Below are 20343 nucleotides of genomic sequence, written 5' to 3' on the forward strand. Positions count from 1 at the left end.
TTATAAATCCAAATGGTACTTGCATATATGTTGGATATAGGCCATTACTGGATTTCAGATGATCATATAAAATTACACATGTACATTATGCTTTACATATTTTTGCCGGCTGTATTGTAAATATCATTAGCCAATTTTATAGACTGCTTGAGGGTTCCTTTGTACAATAAATGTGTTAAATAAAATATTCTAATGTAATGATTCAAAGCTACACCATGAATAAAGTATATGAAGACATTTAAAATTATTTTAAAACATTTCCTTTTGCGTTGAAATGTGAATAAACATGCAAAACAGGGATCTACACATCACTTCTGTACATTGTACACTTTCCATGGGAATTTTTGTACTTAATTGATTTCACTTGTGTTCACAGTGTTTTAATTTACATTGTACAAATTCATCTGACACACTGTAGTACTGTGGTGGGGAGCTGGAACTTTTATACACTGGGGGTGGGTAGCCAGTGGAGATCTCTGAATGTATGAGGAGTTTGAAGGTGAACTGACGGACAGGCTATTGCAGTAGTTGAAGTGAGAGGAGATGAAGAGATGAATGGGGGGAGTGAGGGATGGGTGGAGGCGGCGCTATTTGGAAGTGATAGAATGTGGTTTTAGTGATTTTTGATATGTATAATGTGGTTTCAGAGGTGAGGAGGGAACTGAAGACCCATCAAAAGAAAGGGGTCATTATAGGGCTTGGTGAGTATTTTAGGACCAATGATGATTATTTCACTTTTCTTACACCTGAGTTGGAGGAAAGTTAGTTTGTTGCGAATTTATATCAGGGATGTAGTTGAAGTGGGTGCTGCGTGTGGCTAGGTTAGGCTATTGATTTTGTGAACCGACACAATTGAATGTTGGCAAAGCATTCAGCATTTCAGGCTGTGGCAGAGGTTTATATGTCCAAGGGGGAAGATATACAGTATGAATAAGAGGAGGCTGAGAAATGAACCTTGGGCGACACCTTGAGTGAGTTGACTGGGGATAGGTAGGTGGCAGGAGGGCAGGGAGATTGACAGGCTGAGACATGGCAGTAAATGTTGCTGGCAGACAGTAAGTGCTTGATTAACAGACATAGTGCAAAATGTTACATTCAGTGCAATTTTATTATTTTTCATATTTCACATCATAGGCCACTGGGCCTTCCAAGGTGAAGCCGATGTAAAAGGATACCTCCTCTCGACTGTAGCCACTGCGAATGTCCCCAAGGTATGCAGGACGAATCATTATTTTGATGTTGGCACCGTAAGTGACATAAATGTCACCATTTTCAGATCTTCCTTTAACTCTTAACAGCTTCTCTTGGACGCTAGGGGTGCTCCATGCCAATCCACTATGCCAAAGATGGTGAAAGTTTGTATTTCCATCACTAGGATAGGAGTCAACCAAAATTTGGTCAAGCTTTACTTTGCTAACAATCCGTTTTAAACCGGTTGATTTTCCAAGAAAGAAATGAGCAATAGCACTTCTTGATGGAAACATGAAACTGAAGCGTTTGTGGAAGGACCTTTTGGCTGATGCAATGTAGGTGCTGATATTGCTGTACTCTGTGAAGTTTTTGAGAGACTGGTCTTTGGATGGCCACATCAGCAGCATGCAGAGGTAATAGAGCTCAAGCAGGTTGGATCGAGTACCCTCCTTCTGAAGAACATCATTAAGGAGTGCCACTAACTCCTCATATTTCTTCAACAGGATGCAGTTTGGCTTGATGCTGTGAAGAACAATGTTTGATAAGATGTAATTCACTGTGTCAGAAGTTGATGTATATCTACTGACAGAGTTTTCAAAAATGAATTTCCATTTCTCAAAAATAATTTCACTTTTGTTTTTGTGGCTCAAACTCTGCAGAAGACCTGCAAAGGTATCTGCTTGCATCATCTCCAGATCACGACGATGATCCTCTATCACCTGCTGTTGACTTAGTTTGGGGTTTCTTTCCCGTTCTTGCTCCTTTTCCTCCTCTGAACAACTAAATAGCTTGATGTACTTCTTGAATAGTTCAAAGACCTTACGTTTATTTCTTTCATCAGCTGTTTCCCTGTTTAGTGGCACATGTCTGGGCCTCAAGTATATGAAGTATTTCTCAAAGAAAGTGAAAATCTCCTTCAGTCTTGGTTTTAGTGAAACAAGAAACCTCCCATGATCTTTGAGGACAGTGACAATTGCGTTTATTTCTGGGTCACTGTTACCCAAGATGGTAATGGGTTGTTGCCCTCTAAGAACCTGTAGCATTTTGTCTCTTTTGTGTCTGTCACTGACTGAGAAAACAGGAAGTTCTGTGATTAAGTCAAGAAGCATGATTATAACCTCTGTTTCTCCAAGATAGCCTGAGGTATTGTAGCCTGCCTTTTCTACTTTCCTACCATGTCGATCCAATGGATCAATTTGTTCATCTTTGTTTGCTAGTTCTTGAGACTCCCTGAATGCAGACACAGCCTTAGATGCTAACTGTAAACATTCATTAAGCAGTTCTGGGTGTGCTTCCTTAGAATGTTCAATGAGCATTTTGAGCTGGCTTTTGTAAACCTGTCCCACTGTGTCTGCGATGTAGGAGTTAGATCTCTTATTCTGTGCATCTAGGGCCCATTTGAGAGCAGAGTCGAAGTCTTTCTCATTAAGACACATGTGCCTGGCCAGAGCTTGAGGCAGTGTTGCACTTCTGTCAAATCTGTCTATAGCTCTTTCAAGGACTTTCTTGACCTTATCAAATCCTTCTTCTTTTTGAATGTTTTCAATCAAAGGCGAAAATAATGTGTTCTTGTCGTCTCCTTGCTCTCGCCGGGTCCGTGTGACCAACATACTTTGGATAAACTGGTTCAGGAAATCCTTTCCCATGCATGTCCTATAGAGGCTCTCACAGAACAGCAAGTCAATGGTTATATCAGACAGATCATGTTGATTCTCTTTGAAAACTTTAATGCAGTTTTCGGCAATCATCTGATGTAAGAGTCGCACTGCTTGGTAAGTGCCATGCTCCTCAACAGTGAAAGTGATAAGGAGAGTGGAATACGGATTCATTTTATCTTCCAGAGATTCCTGTCTCCAAAGAGGATTTCTTATTCCCACAAGCTCCTCACATGAAGAAAGGGATATGTAGGACCCATTGACATATGAGTTCAGCAAAGCCAGAAAAGATAAAAGTTTGCCCTGTTGGGAACCAATGTCAAGATCTTTGAGAATGTTGTTCACTAAATCACTAATGTAGTCTTTGCTAAAATCATTTTTCATGATCATGAAAGCATAGAAAGTGTCTGGTTTCTCATGGTTGTCTTTGAGTTCCTGATATTTCTGTAAAAACAAATCCTTCTCTTTTGATGAGAGCTTGGCGCTGATGAACACATTTGGATTGTAACAGTTGACTGAGGTTTTGTCGGGAAATGGTGTTCTCTCACAGTGTAATATCAGTACAACAAGGTTATTGGGCTGATTTCTGTCTATTGCAGCACCAAGGATACACTGCTTTAAATCATCAACATCGTACCAGTTGTCTACCAACAACAGAACTGGTGTGTAGCCTGGCTGCTCTTGTTTACCATATGTGAGAAGTGTCCGAACTTGCAATGCAATGTCTTTATTTGTTGCCATTTGGTTTTTAACAACTGCACATCTGAATCTGTTTTTTAAGTTCCATAGTATATGTTTGGCTAAAGTCGTGCCCCCACAGCCTGGGTGGTGGAACAGAGGCACAACCACACATGGAGAGGTGTAGCCCTGAACTGGGCAGATGAGTTGGTACAGGTCGCCATACTTGTCTCGTTTGATGAAGGGCAGGCTGCCTGGCTGCTCCGACAGATAAAAGTTCCACCATGACACTTGGCCTCCTCTGTAAAACACCTCCTCTGTGTTCTTCTTAAACTCTTCAAATGATTTGTTTGTTTCTATTTCTGTTTTCTCACATTCATTTTCACACAATATTTCCAAATCTGTCATCATCTCTTCTTCTTTCTTTTCCAGTAGGACTGAACTAGAACCTGTCGAAGCCAAGAACCTTCTGGAGGCACGCGTCTGAGGCTCCTTCAGTTTCTTTATGGTGCTGGAGATCTCATGTAAACTCAAAGTGTAGATGCATTTATTGGTGATGTCTTCTTTACAACGAACCTCCACCAAATTCTTCCAGTGGCTGAAAACTGTGGCGTCTTTGCAAAGACAAAGCATGTTGTCCATTCCTCCCAAGGAGCGATACAATGCACAAAATGTTTCTAGAATAGGGCTTGAGATGTCAGAAATAGGAGAGTGGAGAATAATCAAGACCAAGAAACTATGCTTGGGAAGCAAGTCAGGACTGCAGAGAAAAGAGACCATGTTGTTAATGCACCCAGAACGATTCTTCAGCCACTCGTGCTGAGAGAGAGGCCTTTCTGAGTTACTCATATGACCAGCATGTCCATTACAAAAGACCCAGCTTGTTTGTTTAAACAGATTTAGATTAGCAATAACTGAAGCCCTGTCTTGTGTTGTGTACATTTGTGGGAAATGTAGATTGGCTGCACGGTTTCTTCTGTAAATGTGGCATGTTCCATTCGTGCCAGACTCTGGGTCAAAATCTAAAACGACAAACAAGTTCAGTTCTTTCAAAAAGTCCATGTGCTCCAATTGGCTTGAATGACATTTGTCAGTAACAACAAAAACATGCATGAAATCAGAAAGTGAATCTCGTCCACAAGTGATCAGCTGTTTCAGTCTTTGACCCTGATGCTCATTGGGAGGAGGAGGTTCATACATTTCCTCTGCTGCTCTGCGAGCCGATGCCCAACGCTTTACTTTGTCACTGATTTCTTTGATCTTATCTTGAAACACACGTGGATTTGAATCTGATAAAATGTTGACTTTTCTGGATCCTTCTCGCACAAAAAGACATTCAACTTTGGACTGGTGCTGATTCTTTTCTGTGGATGGAATATCCAGAATAGTGTAGAAGACACTTTCTTGAGTCTCAGAGTATAGGGGAACCACATCTACCTCAATCACCCATTTGTCTGAGGCTGTTCCGTCTTCACATTGAACCTGGACAAACACAGGAGGCCTAATGCACATCCTGGCAGAGTGGATGTGCTCTTGTTCAAAGTATTTACTTAAATCTGATTCAAATGCCTCACTGTAAAGAATCATAGAGCTGATTTGGTGGCCTATTATTTGACCATGTTCCTGGCCTAGTTCATCCTTTACTCCAAAATGGATTGTCCCATTGGTGCGGGAATTCATGCAGCTCGCAGCAAAACAAAATATTTCATTAGTAAACTCAAACAGTACTTCTCTTTGGCTGATTTCATTTGAATCTGGTAGAAGTTTGTATTCGTGTACAGGGTCCAGGAGATTGTTAGGACCTGCCACAGTGGGAAGGAAGTGGTGCTCTGTGTAAAACACAGGAGCAGTGCTTTTGTCAAAAGGACGCAGGACACACACGGCCCGCTTTATTGGTGAAAGGGATTGTATCTGGAGATGTTCATGCTCTGTGAACTGCTCTTCAAAATCATCTCTCGTTTCATGCAGCACTGATGCACTTTCACTGTGAAATCCTGAATCTGTTGTCACAGTTTGGGTTTCTAATTTATCCTGAGGCATTTTCTCTGACTCTTCTGATTCCTGATGCTGTGCACTCAGCTCAGAGCGCCTGTTGAACCTCACCACCTGTCGTAGGATCTGTAATGCTGGAGCTGGTGGAACCCCTAACTCTAGAAGGTCTTGTTTTTCAAAGGACACTAAACATGCTCCTGAAGCCTCTTGGTCGTACAGACTCTGTGCAACCTTTGGTGAAATACGAAGGTGAGTTATTAGCCAATCTCGAACATGTTCTTTTGTCCAGTCTTCCATTATTGGTGGAAATGCCTTATCTTCACCCTAAAAACATGAAGATGATGAAAATACATTTCAAATGGTAAATGGCTTGGTTAACCATGTTGTAGGTTTACATACTTTTGCAGTAAGTCTTCTGTGCACTGAAGGTTCTGCAGGCACCACATTTCTGTTAATAAAAATGATAAAATTGATCACAACACCTGTTCTGAATATCAGCAAAATCATAGATAGCACAAATTCATACCTGTCTTTATATGTTCCACTTGATAAATCAGGTCTCTCTGGACTCAATGATTGTAGTGATCTAGCAAACCTTCAAAAACAATGACAATAGATGTAGTGTCTTTTACATTAAGAAATTGTTCTTATGGTGAGAGGTTCTGGTCCAAATGGACCATAGCCTCCTGTCTGAGAGGAACAGCTCAAATAGTCCATGTCCAAAATGAAAAGGGTCAGCTGTGATTCGACCTGCTCACCCCCAAGTCCTAGAGATGTAGAGATCCTGGAGAGATGGGAGGCTGCTAGTGTTGTCATGATACTAAAATTTTAAACCCGATTTTGATACTGAGGAATAGACTCAATACTTAATACAAATTCTGACACTAAAATGATAAATAAAACACTCTTTACACAACAGAATGTGATTTTCAACATTAAATTGTAGTACTTTATCATCTGACCTTTTATCTGTAATTCCTCAGTCGTCCAAGTTGGTTCTATAGTGGTGCATGAGTCAAAACTAGTCTGTGGACTTATATATGTTCTGATACATCTAATCTATATCATTCTAAAGCTATTCAGGAAATATTAATTACTGTCCATGTGAGTATCAATTAGTATCTGATTTTTGATACTTTTGACAGCCATAAAGGCTGCAGCCCATCACTTTCTCCACAGAGAACACAAATAACATCTTGAGCTCTAGGTTGTTGCTGCTGCACAAGGACACCAGCTGATCCATCTCATTCTTGTAGGCAGCCTAATGAGGATGGTGTGGTTCAGAGATTTAATAACATTTTACAGAGTCATGACTCGAGGTGCAGCAGGGAGAAGAGAAGGCGTGAATTATTTATTTGATTGGGACAGTGCATGTTAATGAACAGACATGATTCAACATGGATGTAAACACACCGGATTATAGCCAAAAGCTAATTTCCATCCATTGTCCCAATGGCTGGGGTCACATGATTGCTCCTTTAAATTTATATCTTTGATGAATATATTTTATATTTTTTTACAAAAAAGCAATACATTGATTTGTAAATTTCAAGATAACTTAACATAATTGTGGCATAGTACAGATTTAAAAAGATTAATATCGGTATCGCCCACAACAGCAAGACAAATATCAAATTTCATATCAGCTCAAAAAAATCCATATCAAACCACTGTGACCTTGCGGTGAACCTGTGTGACTGCCAGTTAAATTTTAATTTTAATTTAAATTTAATTTGTCATATCTGTCAGCACATCTAGGATCCCTCTGCACTCTCCCGACATCAGAAGTATTCTGGTATATGTTAATGCAGGGCCTTTGCTAGCTTTTTGAGTGTCCACCATGCCCTTAAAGGCTGCAATACAACTTTCAGTGATTATTTCAGAAATCTTTTCTTTTTAATTACATATAATAAATCACTCCTCAAGAGGGTATGGGGATCTTCATCCAAAAGGTTCTGAACAAAAATCATGTCATTTCCAGTATTCTGGTTCAATTTAGAGTAATTTAGAGTAATATTATTACAATTTTTTCTAGTGAGCCTTCAATCTCTTCTCTCTGCTCGTCCCGCTCCGTGCTGAGGACAGAAGAACCAGGAAACACTACAAACTGCAAACTATTTGACATCTGAACAATTTTTGTTGCAGTTATATAAACATGACATTTAGTTCTGCATGCGCCGCAGTGCTGATTCTCATATTTGGCTCGATGGCGATGGATTACAAATCCTGTTTCTAATTTAATATGAGGCCAATACGAGGCAGATTTTCTTCAACTAAAGAGTTCCTTGGAAACTGTCTATCTCAAATTTGTTGAGAGGCATGACCAGATATGATTCATAATAAGCCATGCAAAGCATTTCTTAGCCATGGGGTCAAGTTTTCAAGGCATTCAATGAGACTGATTTGACTTTTTGGGAAGTAGTAGCACATAGTGGTGAGTTCATGTATCTTTTCTACTCAATGCCTACACAAGAAGAGCCCTGAAGAAGAGCGAAAACAACTGTGATGCACCCGCACACACACAGGCCATTACCAGAGTAAATGACAGATGGAAGCATCATCCATTTATGGGAATACTTGAGGATTCAGGCAGGGAATTAGAGACAGATGACAGAAAACTGTAACGGCCCACCAGTTTGATCCTTGCGATTCCTGGTTCACTGCCGTGCAACTTTTTGCCATTGATCGAACGCTGCAACACAGCCACTGTCCACTGTTGTTGATTGACCTGTTGATCATCTGTCGGAGCAGGCAATTGCTGTTTTTATCGAAGTCTGTTTTTGTTGAACATCAGCATTTAGCTATTTGGTTTCTCTTTATCATTATCTTGGTATACCATGGAAATGCCAATGCCCTGTGTGTTTGGGTCAGCACATGTGCTTGTGTGAAGTTCAGCGTGACAACTTGCCACTAAAATGAAAAGCAGAAAGAGCAGTCCTCTAGGAGTTGCATCCACCTAAAGAACATATCAATTTGGCAGTGTGGGATTATTTTAGGTATCCTTAGTGTTGTGAAAGCTGATGGATATCCAATATGTAAATCTTGTCATGGTAAAGTTGCAGCCAAAGTCGCCAACATGTGATCCATCCACATCTTCAAGATAATTTACCAATCTCCATGAAACTTTAATCCTTCAAATAAAGTGGTCCAGAAAGAGTCACAGGGCTCACTCTAAAAGTATCTAAGTGAAGCATGCGGCTACACGAGGATCAGCTGGAAAAAATGTCTACCTATTAATACTATACTATTGGCACATACTACCATGTGCCAGTAGTATGCTTGTTTTTTTCTATTGAGTGACGAAAAATGGTCTAACCACAGACCCTGAAAATTCATACCTGTCCTTAGGTTTTCCACTTGATAAATCAGGTCTCTCTGGACTCATTGATTGTAGAGATGGTGCAGTCGGTGATGCACTTCTTCCAAACCTGGAGAAACAATAATGAAAACACTTTGATTTCTTTCAGAATGGTGTTTTAACTTCCCCAGGTTTTGTCTGTGTAATTCCTGAGTTGTCCATTGCAAAAGAAAATTGAATTTTGCCAACTGGATAAAAGCCTTCAAGTGTAAGGTGTGAACTGTCATCTAAGTCATATTTTGTATGATTGTTCAAGTCCCTAATGGGGGTTTTCCTTGTTTTGGGTTGGCGGATGGAGTTGTGAATGGGTGTACCTTAGACCTACATTTCAGTTCAAAGATCGATTGTTTTTCCCGTTTGATAGAAGTGTCAAACAGGCTATATTTTTCAGGAAAAACAGTTCACTCAAACACTTTTTTCCAGTTGACAGAATTCTATTTCCTTTTGTGATTTCCTCTGTTTTATTAAATAGAGGATACTATATTGAACAGAAAGTCATTTTTGAGACAATGTACGGAGACATTAAACTCTTAAGACTCAATTATACCTAAATAGCTAGATTCAATCTGCAGTCCCTGACTTTGCTGGAATAACACTATATCTCCTTATATCCCGGTGGAAACAAAGACCACTCAGTACGCTATAGACTTAAGTGATTGCTCAGGGCTTGATGCTTTTTACTTTACAATCTAAGCTTAAGACAGCTTTTGCATCCACCGTCACTATTTACCACTTGGTGGAAGCACCTCTCAATAGGTGTGTGGTGTATCCACTGGATCCACTAAGTGACTTCTGCCTGTCAAGTCAGTGGTCAAGTGCTGATAAATGTAGCTGACCATGGCGTCAGTGAATTATTGATCGTGAGCAGTATTTTGTCACGGATTTTAACAACTGTGTTTGGTTAATTTGCCAGGAGACTGTTGGGGTATTTAAAGAATTCAATGCTCTAAAGTATCTAAGTTAAGGGTGGGCAAACTATGGCCCGGGGGCCACACATGGCCCGTTGGTCTTATTAATCCAGCCCGTCGAACCAAATTAAATAGGTAAAAAAATAGGTACATGTAAACTTTGTTCATTTTACATTTCCCCTGTAATGCCAACGTTTCCCCAAAAAATGGCGCACTTCAGCTACATCAACCTTGTTTGTGTGTATTACTCTCTTATTCTCTTATCAGTCCTTATGTAAAAATGAGCTCATAAAAGAAAAGAAATGTGGATAGTGAGTGCTGAGTGTTTAGTACGGAGTGACCAACAAAATATTTTTTCACCGAAGTCCGATCAAAGTACCAAGGCAAGTTTTTTTTTGCTGGCATTCAAGTTAGCAAAAGCTAGCAAATTTTTCTCCCAAGGCAAGTTTTTAAAAGAATGCATTTGGAAAACAATTTGTACAATGAGTCTTGCATATTCATACTTTGCTACATGTTACAGGCCAAATCTCTAATGTAATAAATACACATATATACCCTGGCTCGGCCCCTCTGTCAAATTTTAGAACCCCAATGTGTGTCAAAACGTTGGCCCACCCCTGATCTAAGTGAAGCATGCGGCTACATGAGGATCAGTTGGAAAAACATCCAGATTATCTATTAATACTATACTAGTGACACATTCTACCTTACGCCAATAGTATGCTTGTTTTTTTTCTATTGAGTGAAAGAAAAATGGTCTAACCACAGACCCTGAAAATTCATACCTGTCCTTAGGTTTTCCACTTGATAAATCAGGTCTCTCTGGACTCATTGATTGTAGAGATGGTGCAGTCGGTGATGCACTTCTTCCAAACCTGGAGAAACAATAATGAAAACACTTTGATTTCTTTCAGAATGGTGTTTTAACTTCCCCAGGTTTTGTCTGTGTAATTCCTGAGTTGTCCATTGCAAAAGAAAATTGAATTTTGCCAACTGGATAAAAGCCTTCAAGTGTAAGGTGTGAACTGTCATCTAAGTCATATTTTGTATGATTGTTCAAGTCCCTAATGGGGGTTTTCCTTGTTTTGGGTTGGCGGATGGAGTTGTGAATGGGTGTACCTTAGACCTACATTTCAGTTCAAAGATCGATTGTTTTTCCCGTTTGATAGAAGTGTCAAACAGGCTATATTTTTCAGGAAAAACAGTTCACTCAAACACTTTTTTCCAGTTGACAGAATTCTATTTCCTTTTGTGATTTCCTCTGTTTTATTAAATAGAGGATACTATATTGAACAGAAAGTCATTTTTGAGACAATGTACGGAGACATTAAACTCTTAAGACTCAATTATACCTAAATAGCTAGATTCAATCTGCAGTCCCTGACTTTGCTGGAATAACACTATATCTCCTTATATCCCGGTGGAAACAAAGACCACTCAGTACGCTATAGACTTAAGTGATTGCTCAGGGCTTGATGCTTTTTACCTTACAATCTAAGCTTAAGACAGCTTTTGCATGCACCTTCACTATTTACCACTTGGTGGAAGCACCTCTCAATAGGTGTGTGGTGTATCCACTGGATCCACTAAGTGACTTCTGTCTGTCAAGTCAGTGGTCAAGTGCTGATAAATGTAGCTGACCATGGCGTCAGTGAATTAAAAAGGTTGATTGCAAGCAGTATTGTGTCACAGATTTTGCCTAATTTGCCAAGAGACTGTTGGGGTATTTAAAGAATTCAATGTGAAAAGACATTATCAGGCAAAACATGCTACTGCACTCAGGACCGGCCTGAGCTTTAAGGGTGCCTTAAGCTGAATTTGTCTCTGGGGCCCCGGCATTGGATGCTTCCTGGCTCAGCTATTGGTGATTCACATTTGAAAACATTATGACTCTGCTCTCGTCACTATAGTCACTAAGAACAGCAGACAAACATATAAGGGACTCACAAATTCTAAACAAGTTTCTAGTGGATTTTAATGTGTTCCAGTTGGCGACAGTGGGCTTAAATTTGCAATATAAATGGTCCTTGCACCGGTGTAAACACATAGCTGCTCTCACCTATGGCCGGCTCAAAAACAAATGTAGCAGCAGCAGCAGATATTTTGTTACTATAGATATGAAGCAAATGTAATCGTTTGAGAGGGATATTTAGGCTGCTGTAAACACACAAGCCCTGTTTCCAATAATTCTTGATATATTATTTTCAATATAGATGTATGGGCTCTTGGGGACCCTGTGCTGGCCTCGGGGTCCTAAGCAGCTACTTATTCTGCTTATAGTATGGGCTGGCCCTGACTGCACTCCACAAGCTAACTGGAGTTGAGCATCCTGACAAGATGAAGCAACTGGAGGCTGTCTTCATCTCAACAGTGATTTTTCATTTGGACACAGAAGTCTAATGAAAATGCCACCAAAACAAGCTACGAAGTGGCCAGGTTAATCGCTAAACATGGCAAACCACTAGCTGAAGGTGACTTCATCAAAGACTGCGTCATGAAAATATCCAGAGAAGAGGCAGGACTTCGCAAATATACACCTGGCTTGAAAGACTATAACGTGGAGAATTAAGGACAATTCATCTAATATCAAAAGACAACTGGGGCACAGAAGAGACTGTTTTGAGTACTTTTCAGTGGCCTGTGATGAACGTACAGATGTATCGAACACTGCTCAACTGCCAATATTTTTGAGAGGAGTGAACATAACAACATAACATTTTTGAGAGGAGTGAACATAACAGAGGAACTGCTCTATCTCCAGAGCATCAAATACCAAACCAGAGGAGCTGATTTATTTGATTCTGTTTGCTCAGTAGTTGGCAACATGAAACTTTGACCCATCTTGATAATTGAAATCATAAAACATGCAGCATAGCCTACTTGTTGCCTACTCTGAGTGGGTTTGTGTGAAACAAATGTTCGGCTAGTCAATAAAAAAAAAATTCTTTACTACAAATTATTTACATATTTTTAAAATTTTATGCATACATTTATAATATGACAAGCATCGATAGTTCAGAAAACCAGATAGGGCACCTCTGGTTGGCGAATGTGGCCACCCCTGCTCTAAGGTATGTAAGTGAAGCATGCGGCTACATGAAGATCAGCTGGAAAAACATCCAGATTATCTATTAATACAATACTAGTGACACATTCTACCTTACGCCAATAGTATGCTTGTTTTTTCTATTGAGTGACAGAAAAATGGCTTAACCACAGACCCTGAAAATTCATACCTGTCTTTAGGTTTTCCACTTGATAAATCAGGTCTCTCTGGACTCATTGATTGTAGAGATGGTGCAGTCGGTGATGCACTTCTTTCAAACCTTTGCAAAAGAAAATAGAATTTGTGAAACTGGATAAAAGCCTTCAAGTCTAAGGTGTGAACTGTCACCTAAGTCATATTTTCACCTAAGTCCCTACTGGGGGTTTTCCTTGTTTTGGGATGTCGGATGGAGTTGTGAACGGGTGTAAGTTAGACCTACATTTCAGTTCAAAGATCAATTATCTTTCACTTTTGATAGAGGTGTCAAACAGGCTATAGTTTTCAGGAAAAACATTTCACTCAAACACTATGTCACCTTATGTCCCGGTGGAAACAAAGAGCACTCAGCACGCCATAGACTTAAGTGATTGCTCAGGGCTTGATGCTTTTACCAAAAAAAAAAAAAAAAAAAAGAATAAAAAAAAGAATAGGCTTAAAAACATACCCTTCAGATGTGTTTTCGCTCAAAACATTAGGTGGTGGTGTGGATGATTTAGGCCTTTGCGCCACATTTTTCCTCCTGTAAATGTGAGAAACACAATTGTGCATAAAGACACGTGCAGTGTGTATGCCAATTTTATAATGTGATGATGATAACATGATTGGCAAGTTTACTAAGTACTAATCTTGGCGGCACAGGCTGTATGTGGGCCTGGTTCTTATCAGTGACTGATTATTCTACTAGTCCTTCAGGTTTGTCAGAGGCTTTATGGTATTTATTTTACCCTTTTTCTATTTTTTCTTACATCCAGTTGAGAGAAAAGCACAGACATCTTCCCCGTCCACAAATGCATAAAGTGCTTACCTTCTGCACATTTTCACAAACAAAACAGTCCACATCAGTCTGTGTCACCATGTTCATTTTGGTTCACTTGGGTTCCACACAAGCCTCAGTGCTGCTTATCACAATAATCCACCAAACAAATGGTGGACCTTCCACTAGAAAAGTTACATAGTGCACCTTTAAGATGGCATTCTCAGCAACCCAAAGATCAGCAATTTAGAATCCATCAATCCACAATTTAGAATGCCACTCTAATCCAATAGTTCCCTCTTCTGCCATACAGAATCTTTGGTTTAATGTTAAAATCATCGTACCTTTTTCTCTGTTTTTTGCCACTAGATGGCTTTGGTTTCTCTGGACTCAGGGATTGGCGAGAAGGACCAGATGGGGATACAGGCTTGTTTGGATCCATTTCTATAAATAAACAGACATTTGAAATAATAAATATATAACTGTATTACTGTGACAACAGTCAAACTCCTCAGACTTATCATATGAGCATCAGAGGCAATTAGGCAGTAAAGATGTAAATAAAGTGTAGGGTAAAGTCAGGTAAATTGAGCTATCAGGTAAAATGTGCACACCAGCTCTGTAAATATTCACTCCCAGTGTATGCAGTGGGTCTTAGCGATGGATTCAAAATATATATTCAAGTTATGTTTATTAATCTCACTGTGCATCTTAAAGGTAATGTAATGTTCACTCTTATTATATTCAGTATATTCATTATATTAACTATGTAATCTGCACTAATATCTGTTCTTGAGTCTTGCAGAAAATGTCTTGTGAAGTTTGCAGGACCACACGGGAGAGGTCGAGGTCACTGCGAACTTGCAAAACCTTTTCTTGAAACATCCTGGAAGGGTCTTTATGCAAAAGGAAATAACCTCGAGAAATGCAGGAACGGAATGTATTTTTATTTGTATGTCGTAATTTGTTTTACGCACTGCTCACTAAATATATTCCCCCTTCCCCTTGAGAGTGGGCAGTGCATTTGTTCCAGGGTTCCTAATTCTAATAAAAGGAGGTGAAAGGCGGTGGAGACTTCAGAAGGGGTAAGGAGGTTGTAACTGAAGGTTTTGCCTCCCCGTCCTTTCTCCTCAATATTGAGACAAAATAATCTCTCTTGTCTTCTCTTCTCTTTTGAACTGTAAGTTAGGTTAAAGGTGAACCTATCACTTAGTTTATTTGTTGCTTCTTCTGTATTTAACAAAAAACAAAATATGTGATTGGTGTGCGATTATTATTGTGGTAGGGGCTAACCTTAACTTTTAGCCCGCAGAGAAAAACAGTGACAAAAGTGAACAAGTCCTACTTGAAAATTATAAGGTTCATAACTCAACTCTACATGTAGTGACTGTGTGAACCCATACATGTAACTTAGTCTTACTTAGTGTCTACTAAGTCTACTACTACTTAGTGTAGTTAACATACGTTAAAAAATAATAATAACAACAATCTGGCAATGGCTCAATTACCTTAAATCTTCAGGTAAATTGGGCTGTGCCTTTCAGTTAGAATGAGCCACCATCAAAATTTATTTTGTGCATATATTTTGATATTTATAATAGTTTATTGCAAAAATATGAACATAATATTTTATATGCATACGTAAATTGTTGGAAAATAATCCAATACTTTGAAGCCAGAGTGCTGCACCATGATCATACTCAAATACAGCTGTTTTGACAACATATCTTTGAGATGATGCTTTGTTCATAACTGTTAGGCCAGACCAAACAGTTCTCCACACTGTTAAAGCAGCATCTTCAGTAAAACAGTGTACAATCACATGTGCATCTCCTGCTTCATGTTTTTATTAGGCATCATGGCACTTGGGACCCATTCCAGTGTTTATGGGCCTTAGGCAAAGCCCTGCTGAGTTCGAGATAGCTTCATATCCTAAAAGTGAAGCACTAGAGCTCTGAGCTGTTAGTTTGGTCAGTGCAGTGTGCTGTGGAGAACAGCTGCATTCAAAGGAAGCTGTGTATTAGTAATGCACTTTAAAGGTGGTCATTTAATATTTTACATGTCTTAGTCTTACTAGATTTACTTACATTTTTTGTAAAATCTCTGACTCATGCCAGTTGAGGTTTCAAAAGTTGTGGCACAAAAATAACTGCATTTTATGTCCTCAGTGTCATTCCAAAATATTAGTAAGAGCCCTTAATACCTATAATAGCATCATTAAATGCCAAATATTACAAATATTAAAAAGTGGCCCTATTTGCCTGACTTCTCCATACATCATAGCAATTGGAAAATTTGGAAAATAAGTGGCGTATTGAACTTTTTGTCCAGTTGACAGATAAGAATTTTTCTTTTACTATGGAAGTTTATATGTCAGATTCAAGGCCCGCGGGTCAGATCCGGCCTGCCAATGAATTATCTATGGCCCCTAGGATGATATTTAATAACTATTAGAACCGGCTCGCAGGCCATAGCCGCCCGCTGGTGTTTTGCACCACCAACACTACATTTCCCACAATGCAACGGTAGCCCTCGAACTCACTGCAGTGCAGCAAGCGGGCCTCAGCTTCATTATTCATCAGCAGTCAGAGTAGATGTCAACTTTCAGCTACTCCTCTCCTCAAAAATGGCTAAACAGAAGGTGGAGGCTGAAAACAGGGGATTTCAAGCCAGGTGGGAGGCAGAGTACATGTTCACAGAGGTAAAAGGCAAACCTGTGTGTCTTCTGTGTGGAGAAAGTTTGGCTTTAATGAAGAATAAGATTATAATCTAAGAAGGCACTATGAAACATCTCAGAAACACACAGACAAAGACATGAATATGGACACGGAACAAAGGTTACAGAGGGTGAAAGAATTAAAATGAGGTCTTAAGTCCCGGCAGGCTCTGTTCACAAAAGCCAAATCACAAAGCGAGGCTGCTGTCAAGGCTAGTTTTACTGTGGCAGAAGAGGTCGCAAAATCAGCCCAGCCATTTACAGAAGGAGAGTTTATCTCCTGTAAATGGCCTTTGTGACACAGTGTGCCCAGACAAAAGGCAACTATTTTCAAACGTGAGCCTAAGCAGAAATACCATTGCTGAACGTGTAGACCAGCTTTCCACCAGTCTAAAAGAACAGCTTGTGGGAAAGGGAAAATATTTCATCGCATATTCCCTTGCTGTGGATGAGAGCACGGACACATCTGACATTGCCCAGCTGTCAATTTTCGTTCGTGGAGTAGACTCCAGCCTGAGCATAATGGAAGAGTTTTTGGCATTACGTCCTATGCATGGCACAACTACAGGACAAGATCTGTATGAAGAGGTATCCAGATGTGTAATTGACATGGGGCTGCCTTGGGAAAAACTCGTGGGATTGACAACAGATGGAGCATCCGCAATGTGTGGGCACAGGAGTGGATTGGTGGCAAGGATGTGTGAGAGGATGCGGGAGGAAAACGTCACAGGTGAAATGACAGCTTATCACTGCATCATACACCAGGAGTCGTTGTGTGGCAAAGCTTTGCAAAGACGTGATTATCGTGACTTGATATTTATTTTTCAGTTGAATGGACTCAGGGAAAATTGCAGATAAGAGCCATGAGAAAGAATACAACTGATCTGATTTTTTTTTTTTTTTCCCCCTAATTTTACTATTTGAAAACAGTGATTGGTAGGATCACAGAGCAGCACAATAATGCATTTTCAGTCTATAATGCATGCAATTTCATTTATGCATTTATCTTGATATAACATGTTTTCTTTTTGAAGGACATTTACTTTTTTGCTGTTTGCCTTTTAAAAATGTTTTCCCTTGAGGTTACTGACAGAGCCATAAGAAAATATTGCTTTATTCATTTAATCATTAAATAATATACACTGTGTTAGGTCTTGGTTCAATAGGCTATGTGCTATCATTTCAATATGTTTTAATAAACATTGAACCAGTCCGGCCGACCAGGGCAAGACCGGACATTCCTTTATGAAACAGCCAAGAGCTCAAGTGCGCTCCCTTGTGTTAAGTTTCCTTTTTGCATCTACTCTTTCCATGATATCTAGAGGGGTAATATTGTCCCTCAGATTTCGTTTTATTAATTAACGACACTACTTTATTTACATTCACGCTCATTTTATTTAACTCGTCCATAAAGCCCGCTCTAAATACGCACTCACACTTTAGGAACACTTAAGGTAAAATGAAAGACGGCTAGACATGACTGGAGTGAGAGAATAGGAACGGTCTCTTTTCTGTTCCATTTGTTTCTCTTCAAATTAAATTGCTGGGCTATAGCCTACCTTTCCGTAGACTGGACCGATAAAACAATCAGATAAGAGGAGTAGTCTCAAATCTCTTGAAGAACCACAGTATATGCCTGTCCTATAATAAACTGAGATAAATTACCAACCAGATAGACAAAGCTCTGCTTACCTGATGAACTGTTGCACTTTGTTGCATGTGGCGTTAAAACGCCATAACTACTACAAACTACAGCTGGATCTCATGACTCTTCATACGCATTTAGGACCGATTGATTTCACAAACTGGTTTAGATCTCAAGTGGGTGGGTCTAGTTTTCTCTCCGTGGGCGTGCCAGGAGATAACATGGAGTAAAATGTCAAAGAGCAAATCTTTTATATTGTGATAAAGGAGACATTTATACAATAGGATTAAAGTGCGCTCTCTTGTGTTAAGTTTCCTTTTTATATCTACTCTTTTCATGATATCTAAAGGGCTAATATTGTGTCTTCATTTAAATATAGTTTGGGTTTTCATTGGGGGCATTATATGCCTTACATTCATATCCTGGAGATCCATCCTAATTCAAACTTTCCTTAACCTATTTTAACTTCAACTTTAAACAAGGCTGTGTAAAAAAGCCTAGAGATGTTAGTCTCCACAATGTGATAAATACCTGCCCACACATAGTCAAACGCCCAAAGACACAGTTGCAGGAATTGAACTACCAACTTTCAGGTTTGTGGACAATCTGGGAGACTCACAATGAGGCTCAGTTATTCATTTGTTCCACCACTGACACGAGCACAGACCAGCATACAGAATGTACATGTTATACACAGTTTATTTCTCTACTCCACACACACTCAACATGCAAATGAGACTTTGTTTATTACATTGGAAGTGCAATGAGGCCATACAAATTAAGTAATCAAAATAAAACATTTTATCTTCAAAAATAATTCACAAGTTATTGCACAAATAAATACATTTCTCCATACCAAGCAAAAAGGATTACCATTTATATAACTGCACTGTGTATAATTCAGACAACTTCTGTGTTTACCCTGTCTGACTCAGAAATGTATGTCTTGGATTGGGTCACTATTGGTAATTCAGCAGTATGTGGGAGTCCATTTAAAGTCATATTCATATATATATTATATATATATTCATAGTCATATTTCCAAACCTGTTTAAAATTACTATAATATTATTTATTTTTATATTTAAGATTTCACCTTAAAACAAAGACATTTGTAATATACAGCAGAGGCACTCTCTGTATACATTTTTTTATTAGTTTATTTGGGAGGGACAGTGTGCAAAAAACATTAAAGATGCTTTGCACCAGATTATAGCCTAAACTAATTCCCATCTGTAGTCCATGAGCAAGGTGCTCTGTAAATAAATAATATGAATAATATCACATGCCTTTTTTTCCATTATGTTCTTAGATTTGCACCTGGCTTTGTAAATGAGGCTCTTTTCACTGAAATAACTTTCAGCAAATGATTTATATGGGGATTTGTAACCTCAAAGACAGTTTGTTATTCTGTGTCTCCATATAAAGTTGCACCTGAAGACAACACATTTTCATTACAAGAGGATTAGTTAGTATCTTGCATCTTCTTACTATCCTGACTTAGTGATGTTTTCATTTATCTGCAGTGTCTCTCAATACCGGTGTAAATGTTCTACACTGTGCTCACTGTCTTATTTAATATACTCTTTTAATTTAAGGTGTCTCACAGTAAATTAAATTTTGATTGTGCTACACAGAGGAGCAAAACCTGAGCAACTGGCCGACCTTATTAATACTATTGTTAGCAATGCAATGGCATGTCTTCATTTAGGTGTGGTAGTCTGGCACTAAGCCAAGTCAGACTGTGCCTGATTTAGTTTGTAAATGAGCTCTTTCGTTTCACATGCGTCACTGAAATAAATGAATCAGATTGCACTAACATGTTTGGTTCTGGCTCGAGACACGATGGAGGGAGTGGGGACCAGACTGATATCCTTCTGTATGAAAAAATACAGAGACATATCATTCTGGATTTGCCAGGTGAGAAGTGATGAAACAGTGTCAACACAAGCATATACCTCAGGATCAGTCCAAGAGTCAGTGTAATCCCTCATTTGTCCAGGAGAGGTCCATGTTCTACCATTTGCACAGAAATAGCAAACTCATCCTGCCCATTTTTCTGTTCTGTCCCGTGTTTGCACATTTGTGTTGAGCTCTATACTCTATTTCTATGGCTTAAAACAAAAAAAAACAAAAAAACAAAGAAAGAATAATATTTTGATAAAGTTAGTGATCTGAAAA

General features: G+C 39.2%; 1 protein-coding gene across 1 annotated transcript; it reads right to left on the bottom strand.

The window, feature by feature from the left end:
• Positions 1–298: 298 nt before the first annotated feature.
• LOC117371551 (sterile alpha motif domain-containing protein 9-like) lies at positions 299–18299 on the bottom strand. The gene is made up of 9 exons (XM_033967253.2): positions 18210–18299; positions 14146–14245; positions 13493–13567; positions 13019–13108; positions 10568–10657; positions 8855–8944; positions 6043–6111; positions 5916–5964; positions 299–5840 (listed from the first exon to the last, which is right to left on the bottom strand). The coding sequence occupies exons 2-9, from the start codon at positions 14241–14243 to the stop codon at positions 1110–1112; spliced, it is 5292 nt and encodes a 1763-aa protein (XP_033823144.1). The 5' UTR covers positions 14244–14245; positions 18210–18299; the 3' UTR covers positions 299–1109.
• Between the last annotated feature and the right edge of the window lie 2044 nt (positions 18300–20343).

The sequence above is a fragment of the Periophthalmus magnuspinnatus genome, chromosome 1 (genome assembly GCF_009829125.3).
Source record: "Periophthalmus magnuspinnatus isolate fPerMag1 chromosome 1, fPerMag1.2.pri, whole genome shotgun sequence".
Classification (NCBI taxonomy): domain Eukaryota; kingdom Metazoa; phylum Chordata; class Actinopteri; order Gobiiformes; family Gobiidae; genus Periophthalmus; species Periophthalmus magnuspinnatus.